Consider the following 23,369-nt stretch of genomic DNA (forward strand, 5'->3'; position numbering starts at 1 on the left):
TGGTAGACCTGCGCAAAGTGGGTTCACTCCCAGGTGCTCTCAAAACATCCCTGGTCTTCCTTACTCCAGGTGTAACAATAGAAGGAATACCCAACTCATCATCAATGCTCTGTTCTGAGCCACTGGATTCACCATCCACATAAGAGTGACCTGCATTCACATCAAACATGGGCTGATCAACCTTCTCTTTTCCTTTTCGTGATACCTGCATACCACTATCTGCATTACTTTGAGAAGATTCTCCTGATCTCAATCTGCCTGTCCATGGCGAAGAGTGTGAACCACTACTAGAGGATGCTCCAGGTCCACTAATATTTTGTGACTGCTGCTGTGAATTCTGTGCAGCATTACCATTTTGTGCATCTACATCATCAATCACATTTACTGGTTTATACCAGCTACTCATCTCATCAAAAACAACATCTCTGCTCACTGTAAACTTACGAGTAGAAGGGTTATAGCATCTATACCCTTTTTGCTGCAGAGAGTAACCAATAAAGATGCACTTCTCAGCTTTTGGATCCAACTTGGATCTCAACTCATCTGGCACATGTACATAGGCAATGCAACCAAAAATTTTCAAATGAGAAATATCTGGTTTCCTACCAGTATACCTCTCCTCTGGAGTCATTCCATGTATTGCTGCAGTGGGAGTCCTGTTCATTATGTAGACTGCTGTAGCAACTGCTTCAGCCCAATAAAAATCTGGCAGGTCTTTTTCATTGAGCATGGCACGAGACACCTCTCCAATATGTCTGTTTTTTCTTTCTGCAATTCCATTTTGCTGTGGGGTATGACTGCATGAATATTGCTGCTTTATGCCATGCTCCTGCAGGAACCTTGCAAACTCATTTGAGAGGTACTCTCCCCCTCCATCTGACCTTAGGCATTTTACTTGCAGACCTGTTTCTTTTTCAACCATAGCTTTAAGAGTTTTGAAATGCCCAAAAACTTCACTTTTCTTTTTCATAAAATACACCCAAACTTTTCTGCTATAGTCATCAATAAAACTGACAAAATAATGACAGCCTCCAAGAGATGCAGCTTTAGTAGTCCACACATCAGAGTGGATTAATTCCAATGGCTTCTTACTCTCTTGAACATGTCTAGGAAATGGTTTCCTTGCCTGTTTTCCAAACTGACAGGCTTCACATACCTTATGCATTTCTGCAACCTTGAATTTAGGCAATCCTGCAACAATATTTTGGGCCTGCATTGATTTAAGTCGCTGTACATTAACATGACCAATGCGTTTATGCCAGATATCAATATCTGCAACTACACCGGTCCCATGTGCAAACATTGCTGCACTCAATTCAGACATGTCTGCATCCAATGTAAACATTCTGCCCTTCTTCTTTCCTTTTGCTATCAAGCGACCTTTATTTTTCATATCCTCAACAAAGCATCCATGAGGATTAAATCTGACCTGCAAGCCCTGCTCAACCATTTGACCAACAGAAACCAGATTCTTGGTGATATTTGGGACATGAAATACATCGGACAGGTATTTCTTTTTCCCATCCTGCATAGACAAGGGAATTTTTCCAATCTGCACAATAGGATGTGCAGTATCATCACCAGTCTCCACAAATCCTGGTTTTTCCATTTTCCTTGCATCCTCCATCCATTCTGCATGACCTGTCATGTGGTTTGATGCACCTGAGTCAACATACCATACATCGTTGCTTTCTTCTGCACTTGTCACAGAATTGTTCATGTGCTGCACCATGAATAAATGCTCATTTCTGTCATCACCCTATCTACTAGAAGATGCATAATTCCCTTGTTGCAGTTTTCCATTCATGATGTCATTCTGCTTTTTATAGCAGTCTTTAGCCATATGACCCATTTTACCACAGTAGTAGCATTCAATATTACTGTTTGCATTTTGACCTCTTTGCCATCCACCACGACCTCTTTGGCCCCCCCTGCCTCTAGAGTTACCACGTCCTCCTCCATAGGACTGGTTTTCTTGAGTTTGCTGCATATTCTGATTTCTACCACGGCCTCCAAATCGGCCTCCTCTACCTCTGCCTCTACCTCTTCCAGCATTTGAGTAGAAGACAGCTTCTTTTGAAGTTCCTCCTGAAGAAGATGCACCACCATTTCTCTGCTCCTCAGAAATTAGAAGAGCAATCAACTCCTCAAAATCAGGAAATCTTTCACGAACTGAAATGGATGTCCGAAACTGTGCATAATCCTTTCCTAGACCATTCAAGGTCACTGAAACTAAATCATCATCTTCCACTGGCGACCCAATGGAAGCAAGTGCATCTGCAATCTTCTTCACCTTCATGTGGTAGTCATTGATGCTCATATTTTCTCTTTGCACATTGTGCAACTCTTGCTTGAGCTGCATTTTCCTGGCTTGTGTATTTGTGCTATACATCTTTGACAGAGTATCCCATGCCTTCTTTGGCGTACTTGCATCTTGAATATGCACAATCATAGAGTCTGAAATGCTGATAGACAGCCAATACATAACTTTCCTGGCTCTCTCATGCCATGCTTTAAATGCCTGCATTTGCTGTTGATTGGGAACATCAGGAAGAACTGGTTCTTCTTCATTTCCTGCAACAAATTCCCAATATCCTTTTCCCATAAGGAAATTCGTCATTCTAAACTTCCATGCTTGGAAGTTGTTCTTGTCAAGCTTTTCAGTGACAATCTGTGAGAGAGAATCAGACGCCATTACAGAATACTGCAAAAAGTTCTGTCACTGCAAAGAACACAGCTTCAGCCTCACAAGGGCAAATCTGCAAAACTGGCGAAGGTGGTATTTGACCACACAGTCACTTCCTAGTGACGATTTTGCATAAACAGGAACCAAGGATGATTCTGTAACTCCCAATGTCTCTGCACATAAGCATACGATGCAATTTCTACAGTAACTTTTCACCGACCTGTAGAACAGTGGCTGCACAGCATAAAACAGGGCTTTTTTTCTGAGTGCGTGCAGAAAACTTCCGCCTCCAAAACAGGCCCCGAAATGGCCTCAAATAAAAAAAACAGGGTCGCCAAGAGCTAAAGCTCTTACCCGCAGCATATACTGCCCTCTTGCTTCAGCGCGAAGGGCGTCTCAACCTGAGACAATGCACTCCTGCAATTTCCGGCCGTGCTACCTGCAGAGATCTGCTCCCAAAACAGAAAATGAAAGCAACACTGCTCCTCTTACCAGAACACCGCGAGCTTGGCTTGCTTTCTTGAGCTCCTTACCACGAACAAGGCTCTGATACCATGTCAAGATTGTGGGAGAGAAGGAAGGAGTCTCGCTTGAAGCTTTCTTGCTTGCACAATGGGGGAAGACACACAAGGGTGGAGGCTGAAAACAGTTTTCCTCTTCTTACTTGTGTAAGCCAAAAGAACTCAAGTACAAAGAAATAGAAGAACCCTCTATATGGGTCTCAAACCAAACTCAACTAACTAAGGTGGCATACTAACTGAGCCACGAACTAGAGTAGATAAGGATAGCTATCATGTAGCTATTATTCAGGGCCGGTGTACCAACCGCATCTGCAACTGACAAGTCGGTGACATAAATACACAACGGTCACCCTGGCGTATCACGAGTGGAGCTCGATATCTCAACACTCCTATGGCATTGCACCACCCCTTGAAGGTCCAAGTAGAAAATGGAGAAGAAGAAATCAGCACACATGTATGTCCTACAGTTTCCTTATGCTTGGCTGAAAATTATGTGGCACTGGTTGATCTGATTGCCCTACATATGGGCCCCATTGACACTGTCTTGGGATGTGATTGGTTGAAACAATTGGGGAATATTGCTATGGACTTCTCTCAGCTTTACATGGAGTTTATGATGCATGGACAGCCTATCCACCTAGAGGGAGTTCAAGATCACGTGGATTTTCAACACTTTACAACAAAGCAACTTAAACGGGAGTTTAAGAAATGCTCACAAATATTTTTTTTGCAATTAAATAAGGACAATTTTGATCATCCCTCTGTAGTATCTAATGATTTATCCTTGTAGGCCTTACTTGAGGAATACAATGACCTATTTCACATGCCTACGTCCCTTCCTCCCAAGAGACAAGTGGACCACCCACTTGACCTAGGGCCCCATTCCAAGATAGTGAATAAACCCCCTTACAGACTCTCCAAGTGTGAGCGTGAAGAGGTTGCAAAGAAAAACAAGGAGTTGTTAGAGATGGGTTTCATTAAACTGAGTTCTTCCCTCTATGCATCCCCTATCCTCTTAATCAAAAAGAAAGATGGCTCCTTTCGCATGTGCATTGACTACAGAGACTTGAACTAAATTATAGTGAAGAACCGCTACCCCATCCCATGGATTGATGATTTGCTAGATGAGTTGAAACGGGCATGCTTTTTCACTAAGATTGACTTGTGCTCTAGCTACCATCAGATTCGTATACGAGTAGGAGATGAGGTCAAAACGGTCTTCAAGACTAATCCTAGACTTTATCATTTTCTAGTGATGTCTTTTGGGTTGACTAACGTCCCCACTACTCACCATGGCCTCTAACATCTATATGTACATTCATTTCACTAGAGCATTGTGCACATTCATTTAGTTAACATATTATTTTAATGTTGATAGAACCATGAAGTTACAGGTCGTGAGGTGGGCAATCTCCTTGCAACATGTGCAAGAATAATGAATTGAGCTTATATGTTCATGTGGCAACAATGCATCTATATCATGATATAGCTCTTTTGACTTTGGTAATATGTGGAGATTTTACATAGATCATGACTACAATAACATAATACAATGATTGTGGAAGGTTTTTATTAGTCAAGTCAAGAAGAAGAGAACATGAATGTAGGAGGTGAAGGGGCTATGCCAAATTTTGTTGCCTAATCAAGCTTTTTGACCATGTATTAGCTAGGTTGGGAGGAATACCTCTCAGCTCATCATAACTCTAAGAAAAGATATCACGGAATTCCTGAATCAATGACACATAGTCCTTCCTTTCTTCCAAATAGAGCATGGACCCTAATTTAATTAGCCGTGAATCATTCATCATACAAAGGTCCAACTCGATTACATCTGCATCTCTTATCCTCTCCTGATCCTCTACCCCTCTTAGATTCGCTACTTGATGACGTCTCACTACTAACTACATCCGCCAATGTATCTATCTCTGTAGAAGATAAAGGAAGCCTTTTACTTTGAAGAGATACAAGATAGGCATCTACTACTACACGTCTGGTACCTCTACCAAAGATCAATCGACTAGCAGGTATATCGACCTAACAGTCCACTTGTAAGATCCATGACCTACTTAGCAATACTTGATAGCTAGGCCACCCTGAAAACCTGATAACCCTAAAGTACAAAATGCATTCCACATTGACAACAGTCACATGGGCTTTAGAGATGCACCCTTCAGGTTTTCTTAAACTATCATTAGTCATTTGGAGAATTGTGGAGGCATCTTTATTTATTTCTAGACCTAGCCTCTCCATCAATTCTAAACTCATAATGTTGATAGAGGATCCCATGTCCACAATAGCATGATCCACTAATATTTCATCAACATATGCTTCTACTCTTGGACAATGCTTTTCAGCATGCTCAAACCAATCATCTTCTACCCATTCTATTTCCAAGGGCTCCACGATATGCCTAGTGTGAAAAATCTTCTTAAACTCTTTAGCACTCTGAGAGACAACTTGATCAAGTGCATGAGGTTTACATCTAGCTTAACTTTGCAAAGAGAACTCACTAAATCAAATTCATGATAGCTAGCAAGAGCTCTCTTTTCCCGCCAAACCATTCTCTCCTTTGGCCTTTGAACAAGCTTTGGTGCCTCTTTCTTGGCTTTTGCCTTCTTCTTTGACAATTTCTTATCCCTTTTAAGGTCAATTTTACTATCAATGGCTTTTAAAGGTCTGCCTTCCATGTCAAGTTTAAGGACTTGTGTCCCCTTATCATCTTTCTTAGGGTTTTCCTCGACATGTTTTACCTTGTCTTTGTCACCGTCTTTCCCCTTTTGACCTCTCATAATAACCCGTAAATTAGAAGCTTCAGTGCCTTTGACACAAACAACTTCAATAAGGCTGACTCCACTGCCACTAGGCAGCTGTTCTACAATAGCTTTCCCCTCTTTGTAGTATTTGTTTTGGTTCCCCATCTTGCTAGAGATTATTCCCTTGGGCTCAATGTTTAGTTGGACTTGGCTGTTTACTTTCTTGCTAGAAATAACTAATCTTACTCTAACAAGTACTAGCCAAATGGCCAGACTTCCTACATATGTCACATTTAACATTTGGACAATTCCTAGGGAAATGTTGGCTACCACACCACTTACAGTTGAATCTTGAGGGGGCACCCTCTTCAAGGTGTCAAATCCCTATCAAATTATACTACTTCTTAAGTAAATTGAAATCAATAGCTATTTTCATATATTGTCCGATGATCATGTCACTATAGTGCTTATCATATCCTTAACTTTGCCAATGACATTCGAGGCACTTGACTCATAGTCATGATCATCTACCTGTCGTTCCATTGGCCTAACCACTTGATTAGGAATTGGATGTTGATACCCTGGAACAACATTAGGGTTTATTGTTTAGCCTCCAACACTAAGTGGAGCCATTTGACTAGCCAAAGGCATGGTTACACTCGGAGGAGCTGGCAACATGGGTACATTTTGAATCATGCTTCCTCTCCCATATTGAAAATACTCATGGGCATCCCTTGACCTCCATTTGACAATGCTAGAGTATTTCCAATACCTAAACTCAGATTCTAGTTTTCCTTAGAGGTATAGGCCTCTTGTAATCACAACTCTACCTCCTCTACTTGTGTAATAGCCATATCAATATCAACGAGAGAAACACTACTCAATTGCACTTGAATATTAAAGTCTAGCCCATGCAAAAATTATTGCAAGTGAGTGGCAGCTGGAATAGGAATATAGGTTTGCAACTTATGAAATACTTCTTTTAGTTTCTTGGTATAGTCTCGAACATTCTCGTGAGGTTTTTGATTGTTACATTGAGAACACGTAGCCAATACTGACCTCCCCTTTCAAGGGCACACTCTCTATGAAAGGCCACAAAAAATAAATAAATCATAGTTATGGTTCCAACCTCTAGGCTCTAATATCATACTACAGCTCGTCCTTTCAAAGTCATATTAAATAACATCATCAAGTGTCCATCTTGGATTCGATAGTTGAACATTAACTTTTGGAACTCATTAATATGAAGTTTTGCATCTTCCTCTGTTAACCTATTAAAAATGGGTAGAGGAAATCCTAAGGCTATCAAGTTTGGCATTTCTATTGGGATTGCAATGGATTGCGCCATGTGACAATCAAATTTGGTAAAGGAGTTTGAATGATGGAAACTATTACTCCACTCAAAGTGGGCTAACTAACCAGGAGAGGAGAAGTACTATAACTTCCACCTTCTCCTAATGGACTATTCGTGGGACTAGGGTTACTAAGACCTGCCCCTTGTAGGGATATCAAACCACTTCTTTTTGCAGTGAATATCTCCTAATAATTTTGGCTTACCATCTAGCCCGTTCTTTCTTTCTTTTGAAGCTTGGGTTGATGGTCTTTTGAATCTATCTCACTGCTTTGGGCATATACTAATAAATTGGTCCCTATGGACTGAGATTCGAAGACCGCCGTTTATTAGCTACACTTGACAAATGCACAACTAAACTCCAATTATTAGCTGCACCTAACAAATGCACAACCTATTGGAATCTAAAAAGGGGCATGACACTAGCTCTGTGGCACTAGCTGAATACACAAACCACCCACCCCTCATGGCCTCGCAGCCAAGAGTGTCTAAGGAGTATACTGCCCTAACCTCTAATATAGAACTTCGCATTTGCATGAATTCTAATCCAAAGATAACCCTTCCCACACTCCTTAGAGGGGAGTCCCTACATATATCAGTGTAGTACACCACATAAGCACAAACAAAGGGAGTGCCCCTTGGCTAATTGTCGTGGTCCCACTATGGCTCTCCTACACCTCAAGGATTGGCCCTAAGATGTACCATGAACACATAAAGCACGTACAATACATGCTCTACTCTTTTAATGAATCGATCCAAAAGATAATAGATATTCCTTGCTAAATACTTTCCAAGGAACGAACCACTAAGCCTACATCTTAGGGTACCTCACCTCCTCAACATAGGTCATTGCTCATAAAAAACAATTGTTGTACATCCAGGATGATATCATGTTTTGCATGCAATGCAATTGTGTATGATTTATAGTCCTCAAAAAATTTTCATTATTGTAAAAGTGCAAAAACATGTATTTTCACACCTTACTATAAACGAGATTGCTACATTGCCTAGCCAGCATCGAGCATGCTTGTACAATTGAACCCTCTTAATATTAAACCACATATGACCTATATGCCATGCATCATTATAATTCAACGTATTATCAGTCCTTAACACCCCCCTTCTCCCTACTGCTTAAGGTTATGCATTTGGTGGTAGGTTTAGAGAGCAGTTTTTAATATATTTTTCTTCATAAAAGCAATAAATACCCACTTTAACATAGAGATAGAGATGAACTAAGGCTAAACGTCATGCCTCAATGTTATCATACATTCACAAACACAAATATTTTTTTTTCTATTTTTTGAATGTTAAAAACTATTTTCTCTATTTTTTCTTAATTTTGCTATTTATTTATTGATAAATACCATTATTTATTTATTTACTAATTAGGCTAATTGATCTGATTGAGAATTATTCTCCCATCACATTCTATCCTATATGAACATTATATGCACAACAAAAACCCCAAAACCACATGATTTTTCTTAAACCACAATGTTGCAGATTTTGTGTGTTTATGAAGAAATTATTAGATGACTGATTTTTCTTGATTTCTTTAATATTTTTTATCAATCACATCATTGACAACCATTTCTAACCAAAATTTATCATAAAGCAATAAAATCTACAACGACTTACTCATAAAATCGTACATTATGTCGTTCGTATCTCATGATTAGAGTCTCGTTGACACTTCCCAATAGCTGCTCTGACAATCCTTCCAACCTGGATCTACGCTTCTTTATGCTCCAGCATCATCTCACAATCAAAATCTCTCACCTCGGCCCATCCCCTTCTCTCATTGAATTAGCCATGGAAATACACAATAAGAGGAGAGAGAAGAGAGAAATACTAAAAATCAACATTTTGATTCCTTACATGATAATCTACGTGTCCACAGTCAAATTGAAGCCCTTGATGAGTAGATCAAAGATGTACCATCAATCCCCTTGATGATCCCGAGCCTTGAAGAGGCACAAATGTGTGCCCCCTCCCTGCCTCGATTTAGTTTTTGTGATTTTGAGTCTTTTAATTAAGGCTTAAGGCTTTAAACTTAAAAAAAACTAGTTCATCTTCCGAGTTTTCACACAACATCAAAAGTGGTTTTTTGCATAACAAAGGCCCAAACGAACTTTGATTCAAGATCCAGTTGGCCACAACAGCTTCATGGCATCGAAATCTATCAATTTGGCCTTCGTCACATACTTTTTGGCTCCTAGATCACATAGCTGCTTTAGAACGCCAAACCTTACGGGGATTAAATTGGGGGTCAAATAGACTCCAAATGATGAACCAAGACTTGCATTGCATTCCTAGCATCAAACTCTATCTGGGAAAACTCTCATCGATTTGCAATCGTTTCATTTTCCATGAAAATTTGGTCTTTAATACCTCTCTGACACTTTTCCACTTCAAAAACAAGCTCCAAAAATCCACTCACAAAGAGAGAGAGAGAGAGAGAGAGAGAGAGAGAGAGAGAGAGAGAGAGAGAGAGAGAGAGAGAGAGAGAGAGGGAGGGAGGGAGGGAGGGAGGGAGGGAGGGAGGGAGGGAGGGAGGGAGAGAGAGAGAGAGAGAGAGAGAGAGAGAGAGAGAGAGAGAGAGAGAGAGAGAATTGAAAAAAAAGAATAATAGATATATAAAAAACATAACAAGAACACATGAGGGAGACAAAGAGATAGAGAAAGAAAAAGGATTAGATGAAGAAATTTATAAAAACACATGAGAGACACACACACACACACACACACACACACATAACTATGCAAGTACAACATTATGTCATACAAGTACTATACATTATTATCATAATTAACTATTATTGTAATAACCACACAATAAAATTGGTAGGTAAAAAACTAGCCAACATAATTTATTCAATTCAATCAGCAATAATGATATTGATTAAGGAAAAAAACCTAAATAAAACATCTACTTATGTAATAATGAACAATAAGTTTAAGATTCTCATTCATATTTAAATGATTTTAAAAGTACAAATGGAAGAGCATGTACTTGCAAAGATAAAGGAAATGAAGGGATATAGAGGCAAAAGTGTGGCAACTTTATTCAAAAAACAATCACCAATCTAACATTAGAGAGTGTGTCAAAAGCTAAACATATATATATTTTTTAATGTAGTATATTAGAGAGAGAGAGAGAGAGAGAGAGAGTGAGTGAGTGAGTGTGTGTGTGTGTGTGTGTGTGTGTGTGTATGCACACACATGCGCATGCGCATGTGCTTGTGTGAGATTTTCAAAGAGGTAAACACATAATAACAAAAAAACCATTGAAAATATAAAATAATTTTAAAAATAAGTTTAATAGATTAGATAAAATATTTCTAAAAAAGAATAACCTAAAAACATATAGAAACAATCTTTATTATATTTGTATTGGTGAATCCAATTAAAAATATGAAATTAAAAAATATATATCTATAAAAGTATTGTCAAGGAGAGGACTGGGGAGAGAGAAAGAGGAGACACAAGAATGCAGAGATGAGAGAGAAGAAGAGAAGCATAAGAGAGAGAAAGAGAGTGAAAAGGAGAGAGAAAGACTAATAGAAGAGAGAGAAAGACAAAAAAGGAAGGAAGGAAGCCATGAAAGCTGGAGAGAGGGACAGAAGATGAAGGAGCATTATTATTATAATCTGATGGTCAAAAATCTAGTCCCTTACACCTTTTATACCGGCTAGTGTAGCTGGTATTTTATCCTCATTATTTTATTTTCCTCTCTTACATTCTATCCCCACCCGAAGTTTTTTGCCCTCCAAAACAAGTTGGGCACTTATTACAAAAAGACAGGGTAGGAGCAAACTAGAGTACTACTCTGCTACTACAGACATTACAAGGGTTATCTAATGGAATGATGGGTAATCGTTTATGTATAAAGGGTCATTGATCATGTATGATGTATAGGTATGATTGGGGAATGATAAAATTTAAATATTGACCCATCTTCTCTAAGAAGATGAAGCCTACAAGGAGTGGACAGCGTGTTGTCTATACAAGACCTTGTTGTAGTAAATCTGAGATAAATTTCTATAGAGAACTCCGATCAAGGTGTGCTGCACATCAAATTGGAGCTCTTGGTAAGTGCTTTCAGCCCATATAGGTTGGGTTTGGTTGTTCAGAGTTTAGAGTAAAATCTGGTGTAAAACAATGAGTTGTCGGTAATCTTCCCTGCACTAAAATATGGCCATAGATAACCAATCTTTAGCCAGAAGATTCTACCAAAAAAGAAATTGCCTGCAAGATGGATGGTAGTCTAAATGAGATCCCAAGCAATCCATTAACCTTCTGGATCAAAAGGTATTCCGTCATAATGATTGTCCAAGAGAAGAGAATAGCCATCAACCACATACTCCAATCCACCCGGATCAAATGGATACAAGGAAGTATCCCCATAATCAATTCCATAATCATATCCATAATCTTTCGGATCATAGGGAAGCATAATGCCATCTTCATCTTCATGTATGCCCAAATCATATATTACATCATCATCATCATATATATACCAGTCATCATAACCATGATCAAGTGCTCATTATCAAATGGATTCAATGGTTGTTGTAAACCTTGATTAAGTGTAAACTTATGCTTAAGAAGGTCATCATGAGGTTTCTCCAAGAGTCTAAAACCTTTGGCATAACCATCCACATCTATGAGTGCCTCATGTGATTCTTCAGCTAATATGTCATGAGCTTGTACATCTTGCTCTCCACAATTCCCTTCTTGTACATCTTGCTCTTCATTATTTTCTCCTTGTACATCTTCTTGGTCTTCTTGCTCTTTTCCCTTCAGTTGAATCTCCAACCACTTAGAGAGATTGGCATTAAGTGTGTCCATAGTGGCTCTCATTTGACACATTTCCTTCATCATCTCAGCATGATTTTCCTTCATCATCTCAGCAAGATTTTCTATACTATGTACATCTTCTTGTTGATCATGTTGCTCATTATCCCCTTCTTGCTGTTCAACTTTCTCATTGCTCTCTTCTTCATCATTAGCACCTTGAAAAGAGCTCATCATTACATTTGGGTGATCATGAGGTATGAACTGATTTGGATATAGGATACCATGGTAGTTATGAACTTGTTGCTCATCAAAGCTAGAAGAGTACTAATAAGCATGACCATTATTGTCATGTCCATAAGAATTAGGCTATTGAATTAAGGAAGGTTCACATGTATAATCATGACTATGTTGCTAAAAAGGTGGATGCTCATAAGTATAAGCATGTTGCCCATAATAGCCATTCTGCTTCCGAGGTTCACTAGAATATTGATACACTGTATTATGACATGGTATATCATATCTATAAGCATTAACATGTTGTCCAGTTGTACTTGCATACTGCTCATGTTCATTTGCATGTTGTTGCTGTCCATATTCATAAGATGCATGCAGATCATAATGTGTACCATCAGCATATACATGTTGGGCATAAGCATAAGCATTGAATACATAATGTCCATGAGAATACTCATCATGTTGTTGATAATAATCAGGGTGATGAGAATCCATACTTGATTCAAGTCTTGCTCCTTTTTCTCTATTCGTCTACATAAGAGCAATATACTGATGAATTAAAGCTCCAAGTTTATCAATATTAGCCTGTTTTTTAAGCCAACCTTGTTCATTAGAGCTTGAGCATTTGATCTCAATTGCCATAACTTGTACAGTATGTTTCCTAGCCAAGATACTTCAAATTGAAAAAACCCAAATACCAATGCTATGAAGAAACAAGCTATGACTCTGCCGCTTTGAGTGAATGGAGTAAATTCAAGTGTATCCCTGTCTGATGCAAATCCTTAGCATCAATGTAGCCTCTTCATTCCAAATAGTTGTGGCTCAAAAGAAAGTATATACATTGGAGCAAATGCTATCCCAAATGGTTTTCATCAATCACACCAAGACCTATGCCAACTCATGTAAATAAGCTTTGTAAATGATATGCCATGCTCACTCATGTTAGCATGTAATAGACAACACATACACAATTGGCATTCCTACAAATGGCTCAATTCTAAACGATGAACTAGGTTTTGCTCCTTATGATATGATGATAAGCCACAATAGAAACTGAGAGTTCAATCCTTCATAACCTTTAGCAAGTTGTTGGCCATGTATACTGTCTAGTTTTCCCACATGCTTCATCATAGCAGCAATGATTCAAAACCTATCAAGTTCTCTGAATCCAACATTGAGCTTGCAAGTATGAGGGCATCATCATCATCAAGTGTGGAAGAATTGTTTCTGTGTCTTCTTTAGTTATGCTAAGTTGATTTCTACTTTAGTTATGCTACCACCATGAACATGTGCTCTAAATCTGTAATCCTGCAATGCATGAACCAACCACAACAACTGACCTCTCTCAAGAAAATGAGCAAAAGCCAAGTATTTAGGTGGAAAGTAACTTTCAACCAATGACATGGAAAATCTGTAATCTGCTACCCCTGAAGAATCAAGGTGGTGTGTATTGTTCAAGTAGACCAATGCGTATCAATGTTGCAACTCCACACAAAGCATTGGTTGTTTCATTGCAGACAACTACAAAGGATTCATATCCATCATAAGGATACATTACTCCTCCATTTGCTTCATAGACATTTGCAAACAACAATGATCAGTGAACATGCATCTAACATTTTTCAGTCCCTAAATGTAGTTAGGGACACAAGAAACTGGCTATGAGCAGTCTATAAGAAATGTATTGGTCAATTGTGCACCACTTTCCCCGTTGAAGGAGGTTACGAAAGGACATTCTTCTCTAGAAAGTGAAAATGGAATTTTGTGATTGGGTTGTCAGTCCACAAGAAGATGACTTGTTTGAAGTGATCATGCTCATCAAGCACTACGTTTGGACTTTACATATGATTTTCACAAACTAGACCTATTTTTGGCATCCATGATGTCTCAGGAGCCTAGGTTTTCTAAAGAGTCTGATGCAGATAGTGATAGCAAACCAGTTTCTTTCAAACATGCCCAAAATTTTGTCACAGCAGATGACGCTAATGTTGAACCTGCTAGCCTTGATACTGATAAAGGTCATTCTAAATATTCCTCGCCTTTTTCAAATGGGGAAGATCACGTTTCATTTTGTGTCAGGTTGCCATTCTAAAAAAGAAGAAGATCAAACTCTAAAACAAATGAGAGTTTCTTGGGAGATGCATGTCTACACGACCAAGATGTTTTGGATCATTGTCTCAAGGAACACAAATCCTGTGTTGATTACAAGGATTCTGTGAGACCTGCATTTGTTTCTATCAATAATGAAAGCTTTTCTACTAAACTACAGGAAGGGGCACAGAGTATCCATACTATCTCTCAAGCTGAACCAGCCCCATATGCTGTATCAACTCACATGGATTCCAAAATTAGGATTTAGAACATTATGGAGGCTATGATGTTTATGGTAACACTCTTTCTATCTCAAACTGAGATTAACCACACAATTGCTGCAACAACTTATCCCTCCACTTCCAAGTGCATTAATGCATGGGAACACAATTGTTGATAATGAGTGTGCAACATATTCTATTGCAAAACTTGCATTAGGAGATACTTGTAGGATGCTGGCAAGTACTAAGAAAGAGGATCATGATGTAGCTAGGGCTAGAACAATGATGCATACCCTTTCGTGTTTCGTGCTTCTAGCACAAGCTCTCTCTCAGCCCCTAGTGACAATCTTTGCTACGATTTCATTTGAGAAGACAAGAGTCTAGGCACTGGCAATCTCCTGAACCTTGCGATTGTAGCAAAAGCATACATTTTGAATGTGAAAATTATTAAGAGGACACCTCTGTCTGTTTCAAATCTACCGGAGACTAGGAGCATTCAACCAAAGATTGGAGATGCTTGGAAGCTTGCAGACTACCACAAGTGGGAGATATGAACAGCAATAGAGAGAATGTAAGAGCGTTCTCAATGCTCCACAACAAATCTATTCCTATGAAACAAAGGCTTCAAAAGCTTCAAGGTCTGGGAATTTCCCTTATTGAACTATGGAATCTGATGGATACCTCTTCAGTAGAAAAACTTGAGTTAGATTAGAGACAATGCTAAAATTGTAGAAGAGAATTTGACAAGCCAAAGGCCACTGAGGGCTAGCATGACACCACAAGTTCCTTGCGGACGTGCAAGAGTCTTACGGATGAAGGCCTGACCCCACACCTTGCTCAATTGTTGTTCTGAAAGATGGTATCTGTAAAGGGAGATATGACATTGAAAGCAGGCTAGATTACATTACGACTTGATCGATGTCATGCAAGCTGTTTTGTCTCTTCTGTTGCAAGGAAAACCATAATGCTCTGGTGGATAATCATGTTCAATCTACCACAAAATGCCTCTGTCCATCCTGACACTGTATGATCAAATCACTGCCTAATCTTCTTCATGCTAGCATCATTTATGTGCTGCTTGGTACATCGATTCATCTTCTAGGAACAATGATCTCACTTTAGAGAGGTGGATTGTTGAGAACCCTAGCTAACGTTCTTGACACATGGAAAGCATCAAAAGCAACAACTTCAATGGTCCTTCACATGTTGCTTTTTCTGATTTCTCCCTTTTCTGTTTCCGGCTATCTTCGACACATGCTAGCTTCTCAACTCTTATTCCTTGTCATTGTTGCAATGTCTCTACTAGTGAACTTCAAAAATGGTATGTATCTCCATGAACTTGCACGAAGATCACAATCTTCGTGTTGCAAAAGCATACTTCAGAAGCATGAACTTTCAAGCCTTGGAAATCGTTCTCTTCAATGGCGATGAAGCAAGAACTCCTTGGAAAGCCTGGTCAGGGTATAATCTTTTCACTGAGCAACAAAATGGACCTACATCTGCACACTTCTGAAAATGGAAATGACAATAGCTCATCTGGCTATACGCATAAGAATAGGTGAAGAATGAATAGCTTATGAACCCATGACTTCATCCAGAACATGATTAGAGGGACCTCACAGGCTGATTGTGTTGTCTTGATCATTAATTCTACTACTGAAGGTCTTGAGGCTAGTGCCTCCTAGGATGACCAGACTCATGAACATGCTCTGTTGGCTTTTACCCTTGGTGTGAAGCAAATGATTTGTTGCTGTAAGAAAATGGAAGGAAGAAGGGGACGATATCCTCCATGGAAGCTTGGCAGAAAAGAAAGAGGGAGAAAGACTTTCCCTGAAAAGTAATAATAACTATATTCTCCACTAACTCCTATTACCACTATTTTAAGAGAAATACCTTCAGAAAATGGCCTGAGATGACCAACAAGTTGCTAACTTCAGTCTTCCTACCACCAAACTTGGTCCAAGACTCCATTAATGCTCCAGACCTACAGTTCTTGTGGTCCATAAATCCTTGGTAACTCCACTCTTGCTCCATGTCATGTTTGTACCTCTGTACATGTGGCTCTTAAATCTGTGTGACTGAAAAAGGCTAATTGAATGGAATGTTAGCCAATTGGATCAAGAACCTATGACTCTGATACCAATTATCAAGGAGAGGACTGGGGAGAGAGAAAGAAGAGAGAGAAGAATGTAGAAGAGAGAGAAGAAGAGAAGCATAAGAGAGAGAAAGAGAGTGATGAGGAGAGAGAAAGACAGAAAAGGAAGGAAGGAAGCCATGAAAGCTAGAGAGAGGGAGAGAAGATGAAGGAGACTTATTATTATAATCTGATGGTCAAAAATCCAATCCCTTACACCTTTTATATAGGCTAATGTAGTTGGTATTTTATCCTCATTATTTTATTTCCCTCTCTTATAAGTATTCAATTTAGGTTAACAAAGGCAACAAAAGTAAACAAGAAAAAAAATATTAATAAAAGTAGAAAAATTTACATCAACAAAGGATGTATTACAAAACATATTTAAAAATTTTTAAAAATAATAATATAAACAATAATTAGAGAAGTAGATATTAGTGTTATTTTCTACAACTTCTATGAGAGAGAGAGAAAGAGAGAAAGATAAAAAATTATTTGAAATTATAAACAATATTATAAGCACAACAAATACAACCAAATAAAAACATATACTAACTAAAATCTTGAAATTATGTTGGCAAAGGATAGATCATAATTTTAATTACAGAAAAGAACTTAAAAATTTTTAAAACATATAAAAATAAAATTATTGAACTTATATTGTTAGTAATAAAAATTATTAAATCAAAACAATATATTTTGATAAAAATATGTACTTTTTATTGACAAAGCTAACAAAAATAAAGAAAAAAATTATCAATAAAAATTTAAAAATATATATCAACAAAGAATATATTTCAAAACATACCAAAAAAAGTTTTAAAAATAATCAATCCATAAAAAACTAAGATGCAATGAGAAAGAATATGTATATATATATATATATATATCACAAAATTTATAAAAAAACAAAAATATATACTAATAACAACTCCATAAAATTAAATTGATGAAGCATAAATTATAAATCATAAATAATAACAATAAAAATATATATATATAAAAATTTAAAGGAATCAAATCGCTAAAGGATGATTTATAAAATAAAAGATAAGTCTAAATATAAAGATTATAGATTATAAATCATTAACAATAATAAAAAAACGTAAAAAGTTATTTCAATAAACATTAAAAAAACCATTTTAATGAAGGATGCATTATAAAATTAAACATAAGTATAAATATAGTTATAAATATAAAGATTTAAAGAGAGAGAGACTAAGAGAGAGATCTTGAAAAATATAAAAGATAATATAATCACAATAATTACATGAATAACAATACACAACGGGGCAAATGGCTAGTAACCCTCATGCCACCAAGGCCATGCTGGATACTGATAATGGCTCTCAGGGTGCGCCTCAGACAAATGAACAAACAAGCTCACCTCGTTTCATCCAATTAGATTAGCTCCACCAAGTTCGGTTGTATAAGTTTCTCGCTTGTAAGTCAGGGTAGCCTTGTAAGGCTTATAAGTCATGTGGTTGATAGATAGGGGCAGGATCCCCAATTGTACATACTTACCTTTTTAATATTTCACGTCCTCATCGAAAAAATAATAATAATGGATATCAACAAAGAAATATAAAAAAGTTACATTGGCAAAGGGTGGCTTATAAATCTTTAATAATTATTATTATTACAAATATGAAAATATACATTAATAAAAATATTTAGAAATCAAATTAGCAAAGGATGAATTATTAAATAAAACATAAGTCTAAATATATATCACAAATCATCAACAATAAAAAACTTTACAAAATATTTTAAAATACCATATTAGAGAATGATGTATTATAATAAATATAGAAAAAAGATGAGCATATATAATATATATATATATATATATATATATATATATAAAACCATAAACAATAAATAATCACAACATCACAATGCATAGATAACAAAATGAAAACATGCACTAATAAAGAGTATTAAAATTATTCACAACAATTAAGCCATAAACCAAGTTAGGATATCTCTTGACCAATTTGCATTGCATATCACCACTATTTAACATTCAACACTGTGTGATGTATGATGCCTGATGCACAAAGTACATAGCAAAAAGAATCAAATAAAAACATATATAGAAAAAAAAAGTCAAATTATAGATTATATAACAAAATACAAATGCAAACATGAACTAAACATAAACATAAATAAATAGAAGATGAAGTTGATGGAGACAACAAAGTGTAGTAATTGCACGAAAAGATGAATCACCATTGTTAATGTAAGATGTATCGAGAAACTATTTACATCTAAATTGATTTTATGTATGTGAGAGAGAAAGTTATTTTTAATACATTAATATATCTAACTATAATGTATATTTTGAATATATATATATATATATATATATATAGAGAGAGAGAGAGAGAGAGAGAGAGTCACTTGCATATTGCATTGCATTGCTTGGATGATGGAGGGCTTAGGGTGTGGAGGCATTGACCTTGATCTGTGGGTGAGTGTCTCAAATTGTGGGATGGACGCATGGACTGTGGGGGGTCAACTTATGGGTGGGTGGCCAAGGTTGACAAGAGTGGATTGCAAGGGGTCAATTTGTAGGCGAGCGGCTAGGGTTTATGAGCACACAGATTGCAAGGATCAAGTCTTTGGTGGGGCCACAAGTAGAAACACGTGCATCCCCTCCCTTGCAACAAGATCTTGTGTAATATACGCATAGGATTAAAAAGCCCCTTCTATAAATGTAATCATGTATCATATATACGCTATTAAATAAAATAACTATTTTGTTGATCGCACGTGGTAATAGGTACAGTAGGTGTGTGAGTTCCATGAGATCATTAGTTCGGTTCTTCTGAATGAGCAATTTGCAATGTGTAATCCATGGAGATAAATTATACCCTCTGGTCGATTGGAGTGGCATCCTAATCTCTCTTTTCTTTTTTGGAGAAAGGCTTGAATTTGAATTTGAAAGATGCCTCAAGGGTATGCCCAAGGTTTGAACTCACACACCCACACACTCAAAACACTCGAGCTACAACCCCAATGGCGACGTCTTAATTTCCGAGTAAAGTGCCAAAAAGAACAAAAGGTAAAAGTAGAGCTTTTTGACGGTTCATATTGTCGTAGAAATATTATAATTTGTATATACTTTCGATATATAATGTTACGCACGAGAGAGACTGGGAGTCGGGAAAGCTGACTGCTCCACCCAAAGAGAAGTTTATGGGCGGGCCGCGGGGTCGGGAAAACTGGGCGATAGGTCATTGCTGTGGGCACAACCGAGGGAGAGCCGACGGTATTGCAGCACGCAAGGCGGAATCTGGTTTTTTTATAAAACGACTTGGCGCCATTCATCTCTCTCGCATCATCAGCTCCTCGCACAGGCATTGTTGTGTTTTGCTCCTTTTCAGACACTCACCTGCCTCCATGGCATCGGCTCTCTATTCGATTGCCCTCTCGACTCCTTCCTCCCACTTCTGCCCCTGCATCAACCCCCCCGCCTCCGCCTCCGCCGCCGCCGCCGCCACCGCCACCGCCACGTCCGCGTTCGCCAACACGTCCTCACCCCCCTCCCTTTACGACGTCCTCCACCTCCCCAAAACCGCCTCCCCCGCCCACATCAAATCCGCCTTCCGCCGCCTCGCCCTCCAAAACCACCCCGACACCGCTCCCTTAACCGATAAGGAGGCATGCACGCAGAGGTTCCTGCAAATCCACTCCGCCTACATGGCCCTCTCCGACCCCCACACCAGGGCGCGCTATGACCTCCAGCTCTCTCTCCAGCACTCCTTCCAATCAGCCGGAGATAATCTCAAAACCAGGTTCTCCAAATCGGGAAATTCGGTGTCGACGAAGCAGTACCGGCCTGCTTCTTCTTATTGCTCTCCGCGAAGAAGCCCCCTCTCGTCCGGACGAGGAAGGAGCTGGGAAACGGATCAATGCTGGTGTTGAGGATGAATCATCAGAGGTGGGATTCAATTCCGCTTCTGTTCCTACACGAAGGAGAAGGCTGAATCCCGATTCTTTCCAAAATACGGCTGCAGCACAGGAATACCCGCTCGCTTCCCCTTCGGGTAAGGCCTTCCTTCGTAGGGAACTGGCGCTGGTTTTTCTGGGCACCGAGTCTCGACCTTCTTTCGGAAAAGTATCGAGTTTGCCACCATTTGAACAAGTGATTTCCGCCCCACTGTTCACAAAAAACCAGCCTTTCCTGTATTTTTCCCCGGTTGGATTTTTTAAAAACCGGCTTTGTTTTGATGAAAACCCATTATTTTCGGGGCGTTTCTAGTTATAATGGTCATGATGCCACACACAAGTCACAACTAGACTTTTCCAATATCTGGCAAGTTAGCCCTTTTAATATATACGAGAATGCTGCCAAATTCAAATCACTTCTTACACATCCAAAAAGTAAAGCAAGTAGTGCATGTGACAACACCTTAAAATCGGTTAATGCTATAGTTTTTAACCCAAACATTAATTATATCTTAATCTCTTCCTTTTTTTCCATTGGTTGGGGAAAAAGTTTTTCGTACACAATGCAAGTCCCATCCCTCTCTCAAAAAAAAGTATTATGGAGTTTGTTAGCTCAAAGCTATTGTCCACGCTATGGATGCTTTCCATGTGTAAATGTTTATAGACGAACTACCCCTACTTAAAATAGTAGATCTTATCCACTCAAAGGCCATTTACACACTAGTTTTTCAAAAAAGACACTTGAACCAATATTTTTATCAATCGATGAGGTGAAATATTCACATCTCCCCTATTGAGAATAGACTTCATGGTAAAATAAAAAATGCTTGTTTAAAAATGTGATATGAAATAAGATTGTGCATACAACATCAAAGTGATTTCAATGGATGAAACCAAAATGCTTTGAGCTCTAACTTTAGAGAGAAGCCTAAAGGGTACCTTGAATACAACTTTTCCCAAAAAGGTCCTTCAAGATGCCTAAAATATTTTGCTCATAAGTTCTAAATAGAACATCATCACCACATTTTCTCTCCTCTGTCAATACCTTATTTCTATGCTTGCACAAACTCTTTTATCGCTACCACATTCCATATTTTCAAAGATTCATCATCAAGGGCCCCTTCGTTGCCAAAGAGAGTAGTCTTCACTCCAATTGGTGCCTTAAATCTAGTTGTGTGAAGCCTCACTTTAACTTTATTACAAAGTCTTAGCAACACTAAAGTGCTAGCATAGAAAAGGAATTGTTTCCTTCTACCTATAGTATGAAGCCTTAAAAATGGGAGATAGTTCTAAACCTATTTGTCCTTTGTTGGTAGCTTCCTAGATGCAACCTTCCACAATAGTAGATTAAGTATGTCCTCTTCCATGGTCCAATGATTCTCTTTTTCCATATTCTCCAAGAATGTCTCCAAAAGTTCCTTCAAGTATTCCTTTTCCATAAGAAACACGTGATTAGATGAATTATCAAGCTCATCCCTATTTTTTAGCTTCAAGGAATCCTTCCCTTTGAAATTTTCGAGGTCTTTTAGGACACTATCAAGTGGCATAAAATGTTGAGTGGGTGAGCTCTCTTGATGCTTCTATAAAACTTGTTCCAACCATCTTGCCTCCTCCTTATTGGTTTGTTGAGCAACTTCCTTGGTAGATTTGCACTCTTCCTTGATTGGATCCCACATATCAATCCATTAGAACCTTTCCTCATCAAATAGGGTCTTAGAAAGCTTGAGTTCATTTACTACAAGATGGAAGAAGTTCCAAAACACTCCAAATGACCAGGATTAAAGAAATGTATACTTTTTGTCATTACAGGAAATTATAATCATTTTCTGTCACAAAGGTTAATAGCTCATATCGAGGAGGACTTTATGCCCTCTAACTTGAGCTAAAAACCTCATCAATCGGAGTTTCCTACAAAGAGTTACGCCCCTTTTACTGATAGCTGGTCCTGTGGACTACATCTAGATGGCTACCTAGAAAGGCAAAAGCAAGGCCCGAGAGAAACTATAGAGGGAGATTAGAGACTCACAAACCTCCATGAATGAGGAACCGAGTTTGGCACATGATTACCATGGTAACATAGAGGAGGGAATTCCTGAAACAGACCCGTACACCCTTCTCAATAACACCCTCTGTCAGCATGAGCTCCGTCATATGGAACGACACAATGATATGGTCACCAACCACTGCCAAATGATGTCCAAGTTTGATGAAGCAATCAAGCACATTGGCTCTCTCAAAATTGAAGACTCAATAGACCTTGGAGTAGCTCACTCCTCTTGTTGCTCAGTTAGTTACCGCTTCATCCTAAGAGAAGACCATTGACTCTAAGCATGAGTCTAGACGTCCTCCACATCAGGAACTGTTTCATGGTCCATAGGGTATACTTGGAGCTAAGGGAATTTCCCCTTATACATACGAGATCGGTGAAGCCTCTCATGCGCATGATGAGCCCCTATTGAATTGCCCCGTCCACCATGCAACCAACATCCCTTTGATGCCTTCTCCCATCCTTGGTCGGCCTCCCTCACTCTCCCTAGGAGCCCCCATGCACCCCATATGAATCAACCCCATCAAGGACAATATGGTACAAATGGCTAGCCTGGCAATCATGGATAGCATGG

The 23,369-nt window shown here is 38.5% G+C and overlaps 1 protein-coding gene across 1 annotated transcript; it reads left to right on the plus strand.

Moving 5' to 3' along the window:
- The first annotated feature begins 20,137 nt into the window (after positions 1-20,137).
- LOC148039787 (chaperone protein dnaJ 11, chloroplastic-like) lies at positions 20,138-21,166 on the plus strand. Its single transcript, XM_087665599.1, has one exon. The coding sequence runs from the start codon at positions 20,200-20,202 to the stop codon at positions 20,722-20,724; it is 525 nt and encodes a 174-aa protein (XP_087521725.1). The 5' UTR covers positions 20,138-20,199; the 3' UTR covers positions 20,725-21,166.
- Positions 21,167-23,369: the final 2,203 nt, after the last annotated feature.

The sequence above is a fragment of the Lygodium microphyllum genome, chromosome 2, assembly GCF_053477565.2.
Source record: "Lygodium microphyllum isolate KBCC chromosome 2, Lygodium_microphyllum_v1.1.10, whole genome shotgun sequence".
NCBI classification, from domain to species: domain Eukaryota; kingdom Viridiplantae; phylum Streptophyta; class Polypodiopsida; order Schizaeales; family Lygodiaceae; genus Lygodium; species Lygodium microphyllum.

Excerpts from the sequence above, each read along its gene's own strand:
- LOC148039787 (XM_087665599.1), top strand. The coding sequence starts at position 20,200 with ATGGCATCGGCTCTCTATTCGATTGCCCTCTCGACTCCTTCCTCCCAC.